At 34.7% G+C, this 11,181-nt stretch overlaps 1 protein-coding gene across 5 annotated transcripts; it reads right to left on the bottom strand.

Moving 5' to 3' along the window:
• Nucleotides 1-177: 177 nt before the first annotated feature.
• Nucleotides 178-10,290, bottom strand: LOC138182409 (glycerol kinase 3). 5 transcript variants are annotated; one of them, XM_069118220.1, is made up of 12 exons: nt 10,005-10,290; nt 7,631-7,938; nt 3,780-3,859; nt 3,222-3,480; nt 2,912-3,129; nt 2,569-2,781; nt 2,384-2,494; nt 2,049-2,305; nt 1,768-1,973; nt 1,554-1,697; nt 1,398-1,484; nt 178-904 (listed from the first exon to the last, which is right to left on the bottom strand). In XM_069118220.1, the coding sequence occupies exons 2-12, from the start codon at nt 7,803-7,805 to the stop codon at nt 807-809; spliced, it is 1,848 nt and encodes a 615-aa protein (XP_068974321.1). In that variant the 5' UTR covers nt 7,806-7,938; nt 10,005-10,290; the 3' UTR covers nt 178-806. The 5 variants fall into 5 exon arrangements, with proteins under 5 accessions (XP_068974321.1, XP_068974323.1, XP_068974324.1 ...); XM_069118222.1 differs by lacking the exon at nt 10,005-10,290 and adding an exon at nt 8,111-8,501; XM_069118223.1 differs by lacking the exon at nt 10,005-10,290 and adding an exon at nt 8,011-8,027.
• Nucleotides 10,291-11,181: the final 891 nt, after the last annotated feature.

Genomic DNA, 11,181 nt, shown 5'->3' with positions numbered 1-11,181 from the left:
CGTGCCCATAGCTCGTTAATTATGGTTTCACTCGCCTCCGCGTGACGCTTTGTGGCGCTCTTATAGCGCGCTCTATTTAAACACTGACGACTTTTCCAGATTACATCTCTTATTTTTTCATTAATCGCTTGGATATATTTTGATCGAGTGTCAAAGTTGAAAAAATAAACACAGTGGTAAAACAAGACGAACGTGTATTTCCAATGTTTGAGTTTATGATACAATAGTTGTAACATTATACATACAGGATTTTTTGTTGATATAACAAATAAATTAAACGTACAAAATAAAGCGACGAAAATAGTTGAAATTATAAAAATTTAATTAATTGTAAATCCTAAAATATTACGAACGCTTACAATTCTACAAAACTATACAAAACTATAGCCCTGTGTCTGTTAACTTGGCAGTAATGGTTCACGAAATATCACGTTATCTTGTATCAACAACAAATAAAAAATAACGAATAAATGGATTGTTTAAATTATTGTATGTGTGCATTGTTTCTAGTACTTTCTTCTCTGAAATTTCGAATAACTTGGTAGCTGTTTACTGTGTTGCGCTTCATTTAATTAACTATATTGATTTCTTTTGGCAAAGTTTGAAAGTATAGGTAGTTCTACTCAACTGAATCAAAGCTGTCTTTACCTGTATTACTTTTTTGTTTTTTAATCGGTTACTGATGGTCATATTTTGATCTACTATTTTTAATTAAAGCTTGGTAATCATACTCCTATTTGCATTTGTAATACAATATAGGCTATCTGCTATCTAAGTGATCCTCCATTGTAACAATATGAATGTTGTCACCGATTTTTCAAATAATAACTTAATCGTAACAAAATAAAGCTTGTCATTAAGAACCAACTTGCAGGGACCGATGCCAATACGTAATATCTTTCGTCTGGAACATTAAATAAGCAAACACATTAAAATTTCCCGAAGATTCCCAACAATTAATAGGGCTTTCACATAAAATTCAATTGTTGATTTTGAATTAAGTTACGAAACCACAGGCTCTCACATGATTTCACTCATACATAGATATACGTACGCTTATAAACAACAACAAGATATTCGAGGTCATATATTTATTTATAAACAGAAGTCTGGGACAAGGATTTAAGGTAAATGTTAACAAATCATTCCATAGTACCAAGTCGTTATTAAACAATCTAATACAAATTAAATTAATTTTAGCATTTTACAGGGAAAACCCATTGCCATCAAACATACACTGACTCTTTTTATTTATGAGCATGATACATTTACAATAAGCGCATGCAGGTGAAGGATAGGAATTCAATAACGAATTAAATTACGGCGGAAAGTGAGGAATATAGCTTTAAATGTACCTGAAATCTCACATCTTACTTGCTCGATATTATAAAATTTACCTGTCATTTGGTCAGATCTCTTTACTGCCGCCCAACCTAAACTTCTTTCAACTGCCATTTTCCATTTTGTATACCTAGCATCTCTCTCTATAGAAAGAAGAAAAGCATTTCGTAAAAGATAAAATATGGATGTCATTAAATTTGAAAGTTTCTTACCTTCTGGTGTGGTCGTTGGTAAAAATGTATCACTGGGCACTCTTTCTATCTCTTCACCTTCTAATTCCCAAACATCTATACCTTCTGCATGCCCTGCAGCCATTGCAGCACCTAACGCCGTGATATCCGGCATCGTTGATCTGACTGCCAATAAGTACAAACATTAATGCATACGTTTATTTATTTCTGGTAATACTTAATAAGGTGTACTTACATACTGGCGTACCGCAAAGATCTGCTTGCAATTGCATAAGAAGATTATTTGTTGACATTTTTCCATCCGTATTTAACTTAGTCAATGGAAAACCACAATCTTTGTACATAGCTTCTAAAATATCTCTAGTTTGGAAACAAACAGCTTCTAATGATGCTCTTATTATATGCTGTTTCGTTGTAAATGCAGTAAGACCACAAATAATTCTGTAAAAATATTTTTAAGTAAACGATATGTATATCGATTTTATATGTAGCAAGACTTCATAAAGCTGTACTTACCCCCTGGCATCTTTTCTCCAATATGGAGCGTACAGTCCTGTAAAAGCTGGTACAAAATATACGTCGCCAGTACTGAAAACACTTTGAGCCAAATGTTCGCTTTCATGAACATCCTTTATAAGTTTCATATTATCTCGCAACCATTTAATAGCAGCACCTGCTACTGCAACTGAACCTTCCAGCGCATAAACAGCTGGACTATTTGGACCCAATTGATATGCCACTGTTGTAACTAATCCATGAGAAGAATGCACACGCTAAAAATTGTAACAGTTTATAATTCCTAATCAAATACTAGAACGAATCACAATATATTATTTATCTATATTACATACTGTCGTTCCTGTATTACAGAGCAGAAAACATCCACCTCTATATGTATTTTTCGCTTGTCCTTTCTTTAAACAATTTTGTCCAACTAACGCTGATTGCTGATTTCCTAAAATCTAAAAATATGGAGAGTCTTATATGTCTGACACATACATCAATTTTTTCAAATGTCTGTAGAAATGTAACTTACACCAGATATGGTGATACCCTTCAATGGACCAATCGCAATACTTCCGTAAATTTCCGCGCTGCTTTTAATCTCTGGCAATATTTGCATAGGAATGTCGAAATATCTGCATAACGTGGGATCCCATGAGAGGGTCTCTATGTTCATTAACATGGTCCTCGACGCATTAGTTACGTCAGTAATATACAATCCACCATCTTTGCCACCCGTTAAATTCTGTAACCATTTTTCAATGAATTCTCTGGATCATGAATGTCATCATCTATCATTCCTTTTGCTGTAAGGTATAATAATTGTTTTCGAATCCTAGACAAGCTCTACGTTCAAACGTACAGTACTCACATACCCAAACGATCCAGGTGTCCATCGTGCCCACTTTGCATCGCTTATCTCGCATCGCTTTTCTAACAGTGGGCACGTTATCTTTCATCCAACGAATTTTTAGTGCCGAAAAATACGGGCTCACTGGTAAACCGCATAGTGGTTTGATATGATTTTTACTTTGATCCGGAAACTTGGCTATTATCTGATCGACGATCGGATTCGTTCTGATATCAGACCACACTGGAATAATAGAAGGATTAATAAGCACTATATTATATTAATATTATGATATTATATTATGTATATATTATATTATGATTATCAACACACACCTATCGCATTATATAACGGTTCACCGGTCGTTGAATCCCATGCCAATGTGGTTTCTCTTTGATTTGTAATACCGATCGTTATTATTTCGTTTATCTTCAATCCAAGCACATCCAATTTCCGGACAACATCTTTGATGCACGTCTTTACCGCAAAAAGAATCTCTCTCGGGTCCTGTTCCATCCATCCTTCTTGCGGACTTATTTGTTCTATGTCGATTTGATGAGATGCCACTTCAGCTATGTGTTTTGCATTGAACACCTGCAACGCAATTCTGCTTTATTTCCATTTTATGTTCCTCTTATTTTCCAAAGGTATAGATTCAATTAGTAAACCATTAATGTTAACAACTCTATATACGCGAGCAATGTATACATTCATAGCATGGATCATAACAGTTGTTACAATCCAAATTAAAAAAGTTATAGTATAAGAAGTACTAGTCCAGTTTAAATGATTTCTGTCAAGAATAGCTGGTAGTAAAAGGATTCTACATGAAAAATCAACTCAAATAAAGTCAACGTCGAATAACTATACACTGTACTGTGAAAATGTCTCACCACAAAGCGAACGGTCCGTGTGCCAACATCAATTACTCCGATAAGAGGACCCGATTTCTTCGTCAAGTTTGGCATTGTATCTAAAAAGCAAACGTAATATTACATATAAACGTAAACGTAAAAAGCAAACACAGTTTTGAATTGTAAAGTAAGAGGAAAAAGGTGAATATGGCATGTGCAATGCACGTCTTACAATTTTGTTCAAACGACGTTGCTTGCAATCTGATTTAACGATTTTGTCGTAATTCTTTTACACAAAGAGAAGGATTAATAACATAATAAATGATATGCTCTTTTATCATGCTTCATTATGTCCTTTGATAACCCGTGAGTAGGTTGAAACGATAATAGTAAGATTAGAAACCAGCTTGATACGTGATATGCGAGAAAATCTTCAAAAGATTTCTCTTAGTCAATAACGCGATTATTAATCTTCCAACATATTTGCAAAGTATTTGGTAACCTTCGTATATCGAGCTTATGTCATTAAATTTATCTAATGCTATGCTATATTGTTCGTTAAATAGTTATACAATTGTAAAAACCTGTTTTCCTTCAGATTTTCCATACCATTTATACACATATATGTACGTATGTAGGCTTGCCAATTTTGATCAGAATTCATATGGACTATTCCTCGATCGTTCACCAATCAATTGTTTTTTATTTAGTTCAGATCGTAGATCTTAGTCTGATCTAATCACCAATGTAAGATAAATCGATGTCTGTTGCAATAGTTCCAAGTTCAATTTTCTCCAGCGAGTCCAGCCTTTCTTGTACCGATGTAATATAAGATTAAAACGCTTACTGATTAAAGATAAAGAACAGACTATAACGCTATACCCTTCGATTAGGAAACAAACACTTTTCGGTCGACTTTATTATCTCGACACCTTCGATTACACATCACGAAATCTCTTGATGAAAAAATCTAATATCGTTTTTCCCACTGTACAAAAATCTTTACAAAAATTCAACGAAAATTTCACGGAAGATTCTCCCCGTCGCATCGCGTAGTACAAGAGGAGCGGGAGTGAGCGTGTGAGTATCGCTGCGACTTTTTAAATCGGAATAGAGCAATACGGAAGAGGCATGAATTCATTGTCGCTGAAGGCTAATTATCTCTTCCTGCTCTTGACCTGTTCTCCACTTTGCAAAATTTAAGATACGTACCTGTTACAAAAATACTGAGAAGCGCTTCGATACGTTAACGAAATATATTGAGGTAATTAATAAAATTATTAAATGCGCTTGTCACCCCTTACGAAATTTATATCGAACGATGAAATAATTCGCCTGTAAACTTCCGGTTCTATTGCTACTATGTGCATATATATACTGTGCTTCAGTATATCAACTTTAAACTGGTTTTTCGATTGTCTCGATGTTTCAGAAGGCTGTTCTTTGGAAATCAGTAAGGAGGATTTTATCCGATGCCCCCTGATCGTGAAGAAGCGATAATGGAATTCTTCTACAGATAAAACTTCCTTGGGATAGGTGTGCAAACGGGTGGCGAGAAAAAGAATTTGTCGGGTAAAAATTAATTGAAGGAAAAATCAAAACTATATAAACAACACGTTAGTGAAATGACATATGGAATTTTTGTCGTTTTTTTTTTGTTCATTTACTCTGCTGTTATGTGAATCGCTTGTTTACGCAAATATTATACAGTTTTGTAATTATAAAAATATCGAGATGTGCACAAGCATCCAGTAGCATCATTATCAACGTTGTTTAATTAACTTCATTCGTTCTAATCGTACTAATTTTTCCGCGACATCGTATTGATTCGACAATATAATTATAACACAACTTAAACATTATATGCCTTTTCAAAAGACCACTATTAAATCCTGTATCCTCCACCAGAGGGACACTAAAAATACTATTGCTCGAAAGACTTTAACTATCATCCCTTTACAAAAACACCTTCTGACTTGTCTTCCACTATCCTGGACGATGCATCTGGAACCACTCTAGATAGTTTTACTAACAAGTCTGAGACTGGTAGACACCGAAACACACTCTTGTACCTTCCTATCGCAATGGACTCTCGATCTACCTTCCACCATAACTGCGCTCAATATACCATATACCACCATCCATATTTTCTTAAGTCGCAAATTTGCTCCATACTATACGAATTAAAATTTCCGACCCAATTTTGTTCTCCTACTAAAACAAAAGTAAACCGTGTCGAACGACCAAGGTAACTAGGTCTCCTGCAATTTTCCTGCAGACTTGCTCCAATTTAAGGCACGTATAACATGCGATCTCGGTGCATCGAGAGCTACAGCGCGCATCTATACAGATATATAGATAACGATAACCCGAGATGCACACGTGGGCTCGAAACATATCATCTTTCAAGCCGAATGCATGGTGATAAAAATGGGCTAAATTGCCCAGCCGCAGAGGTTCGCTCACATTTCCAAACGACGATGCGTCGTACAAAATATTTTGTCCTGAACTGTCTACACGATGTTGCATAACACACCACTGCTGCTATAAACGTGCATTTTTGCCTTCTACTCCCTATGCTCATCTGTCTGCGAACAGGTTTACGCTCTTCGACCGAGTTATGCTATCGATTTTGCTCTTCAATGAGAAGAAGTGAACGAGAGCCCTGAGGAAATGAGGCCCGTCTCATTGTGCAGAATAAAATCATTACTGAAGAAATACTTTCGCATTTTTTAATTTGGGTCATGCTCGAAATTTGAAGATGTTGTTCTTTGTTTAATGTACTGCGACTGGGACGTAAATACATCTTTCTCTATGATTCAAGTTCCCTGTTGCTCAACGTTAACGAGTATGTACTTTATATAACATCATTTATATACATGATAGTTGTTATATAAATAGTATAGTATATAAATAGCAAGTTAATAGTATATAAGTAGAAATAAATAATATAGATAGTAGTTTATATAAATTTCCCATTTCGGAAGCCAAAAGCTATTTTTTGTATGATCGCGACCTACCTTAAATAACAGATTTGATTACGTTTGCCTTCAAAACGTCCATACGCAATTAGAGAGTGTTTGACACATACTTTGGCAGAAGAATCAGCAAGATACGAGACCGTCAATCTCGTGAAACTTCGCGCGACACGTTACGCATCACCTATCGTTGCATACACAATGCCAATGCTCCTTGTTCCGATTGCAAAACTCCATCCATCGTGTTTAAATACAAATATACTTATCATTCTTTGAACGCTACCAATAACTAACCCGAATAATAATAATGGAGTTTGGAAATTTAAATAATCTCATTTACGACGTTAAATGCGATCGATCTGAGAATGTAATCAAAATCATAAGCGCGCGTTAAATTGAACATTCTTTCTATCAATCGTTCCTATCCGCTATGCACACGCGTATAAATATATTTATATCTTAATTATACTGTATTCTTACATTTTTAAACAGACTACTAATACACTGTATAATCATAAGCGCGCATATTATCATGTTTTCTTCAACAGATTTGAATTTCTGATTTTTTACCTTATCTAATATTTCTATTTATATCTCCCAATTTTTGAATTCCAAACAATATCGACGGTTCGAAGATCGACGGTTCGAAGATCGACGTTTCTCTATCGTTTATTATCGGATATGTCTGATAAAAACTCTGGCTCCACATATAACTCCCGATAAAAAGGATTAACTTACAAAGAATTCGACAACTGGACGAACGCAAGAAAAATCATCGATCGAATGCTGCATCGATGTTGCAACCTGCAACGACTGGATGGCTTTCTTTTCTAATTTTCCAAAACTGACAACGATGTAACGATACCTTTTTACACGTTACAATTTTATCGAAGACAAATCGGCCGGACTCACCTTTCTTGTTGAACGAGTAATACTTGAAGATACTCGTTCTGCGACCGGTTTGCGAGTGGTCTAGCTCCGCGTAGCTCGATTCGTCGAACGTCCCATCTTCGTCCTGTTTCATTTCTTCGTCCACTTCTGAATTCCCGTTTTTATTTGCAATCCCATTCACAATTTCTTCCTCCATGATCAATAGATCAATAATTTAGTGGAAGCGGCACGCGTGCCAATTCTTCGCGAAACAGAAGAATGTTTGCACCGTTGACTTTTTGTGTCCGCCACCACGGTCAGAGTCAAATGATTCGAACACAGTTCTCCGACTAGAAAAAAAAGCGAAGGTCATTTATTAAAATCGTGTTTATTAGCACACCTTCCCGATGCATCGGACGCGCTTCGACCACGAGAATGCGCGCGAACCACCGGTACTTTTGTTCGTTCGCCTTCTGCTTTCCTTACCTCTTGCTTCGTCTCATCACAAAACTTATTACGTACCGTTCCAAGTTACGTTCCTTCTCGTCTCTCTCTCTCTCTCACTCTCTCTCTCTCTCTCTGTTTCGAAAGATACTTGTCCGTTTGTCGCGGTTATCGTCAGTAGCAACAGCGACATTCTAAAATTAACTGTCTATCGTTCGATCCCACCCGCTTTCTCGTAATTCGCGCGTCCCCTATTACCATTGCAGATTATCCACCGTTATTAGCATTTTCATGAATTCCCGCGCTTTTCAACCGATCCATCCATATCAAAACTAACTGATCGCTACTCGCATGGCCTCGTTTCGGTTTCTCCATCAGTGATGTTCAATTTTGTATAGTTATAGTAATAAAGAATTGACTCAATCGGTCTTAATCTGATTCAAGAATCACGGATATAAGCATGCGTTAAACATTCTTGTGGCACAATTGTGATTGTAGCTTCATTTAATAATTATCTAATTATCAATATATAAAATAAAATCGCAAATACGTAGATATAAATAGATGTCTACATATATGTATATATATAAATATAGGTATGCAATAAAGTGCATCGTAAAGCAAACCAGAGTAATAGAATCAAAATAATGCTGCTGCTGTGTGAATAGAAGTTTATCATAACAAATACTGTTCAAAATGTAGACTCCGATAAGTAAAAATTAATACTACAATTTATATAAAAGACACAATGAAACGTTAAAGAATAATAGAAAAACAAAATTTAATACCTAGACGTCGAAAAACAATAAAATACAATTACTTATTTAAGCAATGGCAAAAGATAGTCTATATATAACGCTTCCACGGTGATAGTTTTACATGAGTTAAGCAAGCAAATTTTTGTGATACGTTCATAAGGTTTTAACCATAAAGTACCGGACACATAATGTGGTCTTGTAAAATGGCCCCAATATGCGCTGATCGTACCCGGGAAGCATCTGACTATCCAACAGTAGTTTTAACATCTTGCTCTTATATATAAACTGAACACAAAATCGAACACTAACGAGAATACAACAAGCAATCGTAGCCACCTAGTGGCAAAAGGAGAACTAAAGCTTCTCCTATTATTCACAAGTCGCTGTATTACTTGGCGCGAAAATACAAAAAACTATTTACGATGCTATAAACAAGCAAATTACCATCAACGTGCACATAATGTCACTATTACATTATATAAAAATTATTGACCGATTTTACGTTACCCATACGTATGTTCGTTTTTAAACAATTCTTATTGAAATAGAAGATTTAATTCAAAATAGAATTTAAATTCATTTCTTTATAAAAATTGGATACAAGTTATGATATTATAAAAAACGAATTATTCATCCGATAATTGTAGTGTGATTGATTAAAATAACTTGTCTAAATTAAAATACTTGCAACCTTATTTGGTACCTGTCTTTTAGCATGTACTTACATATGTAAAACATTTTCTAATATGTGATGTAACTCGATCCTTGACGGACGGAACCGATATTAAAATATACTGCTATACGTAGCGATGTATAAAATACAGAAGTCAAGTATAATCACGCAAGTTTGCTTTTGCAAAACGATTGACCACTACATTTTTCTTTTTTCCAATATCTTGTCATGCAGCAATTAACCATAAAATTGACTCAAGTATGCAAATTTCTATGCATAAGTATATCTCTATATATAAATCAATGAAATATAGTACCATCTCGTTTTAATATATTCATATATAACTATTTTACGTACGTCACCCACGTGCTATGGAATTATGGGATTGTTATATCATCTTGCGAATTACAACAATGAAAAAAAACACGAATTATAAATGAAACATCTTTATTGAACAGTTTCTCGTGACTAGTGATTATATTCGTAAGAAAAGGAAAGTTGTTGAAGTCATCACAATAAGAAAAACGCGTTAAATACTTACGAAAATGTTACAGTTGACAACCGGCAGAAGAACACTTAACGCCCCAGTGTGAACGCAGTTATGATCAGTATTTAAATACACGATCATCGACACGTTTTCTAATTTAATGCATATCTGGCTGATAGATAATAGGAAATAAAAATCAAAGAATATTGGCGGCACACGTAATAGAACATATTACTTGTCATATTGCCTACTCTACTATGCCATAGCTTGTTGTCGTCTGGTGGAGAACTCAAGACACTAGTAGCAGCCATGTATTGAAGGTAGCGCAATAAATGGCGATGCTCAACGTGGTAACACTGCATTTACAACAACTGAAGTTCTATTTCCGATGTTTGAAATATTGTATTAGAACGCATAGGCGGATTGTGATTAATGTTTTCTTCGAAAAATTGATGTGAATACACTTTATTTTTTTATAATTATACATAGATACCACAATTGTAATAAAGTAGAAATAAGATATAAATATTCGGAATAAAAATAGAACATATCAATGTAAAAATGTATGTGCTACTAAATTACTGTGAAAAGATTAATATAAAAAAGATATAAATAAGAAACAAATCTAGGTTGTTATATTGTCTATTATTTATTGTCATTTAGCATGGCAGCACATATTATCACACAAGCATTTCATAAAGTCGGGGAAACTGTATTGATAAGGTTATGTTTACATGAGATGCAACCTTACAATCTTGTCAGTATTACCAGATTTATGTTCTCTATTGTTTTATATTATATACAATTAGTAAGTTGCCACATAACATGACATACGAAAGAGGAGTCTGATTGGTTATTTCTGATAGAACAAATACAATCATAAAAATAAACTAAAAGTTTCAAAGTGGCTAAACGTTTCAACATTTGCAAATAAAATCATATACACTGAACTCTAAACCACGATTTATAAACGGGTTTTATAGAAGATAGGTTTCACATATGAAACACTTATATATTGATGACTAGGGAAAATTATCTGAAAATTGAATTATGGCTAGTTGTGAAAAATCAACATGAAAGACAAGAAGGTTTGCATTCTGCGCATGCGTGACATGGTATGAATGCAAGAACATGAACTTTGTAGACCATCCATGTGATTTTTCACGACTAGACGCGACTCAATTTTCAGACGGTTTTCCCTACTCCAGGTTGAGACCTGTTTATATGATGG

Source organism: Bombus flavifrons, chromosome 8 (assembly GCF_040668555.2).
Source record: "Bombus flavifrons isolate JBK064 chromosome 8, iyBomFlav1_principal, whole genome shotgun sequence".
Classification (NCBI taxonomy): Eukaryota; Metazoa; Arthropoda; class Insecta; order Hymenoptera; family Apidae; genus Bombus; species Bombus flavifrons.
This window is presented reverse-complemented; position numbering and strand designations above follow the sequence as displayed.

Bases quoted from the DNA above. Each gene is read 5' to 3' on its own strand.
- LOC138182409 (XM_069118220.1), bottom strand. From the start codon at position 7,805: ATGGAGGAAGAAATTGTGAATGGGATTGCAAATAAAAACGGGAATTCA. The intron at 3,860-7,630 runs GTGAGTCCGGCC...TTTGCTTTTTAG, and splicing joins TTACTCGTTCAACAAGAAAG to ATACAATGCCAAACTTGACG. The intron at 905-1,397 runs GTAAATTTTATA...TTAATGTTCCAG, and splicing joins GAGATCTGACCAAATGACAG to ACGAAAGATATTACGTATTG.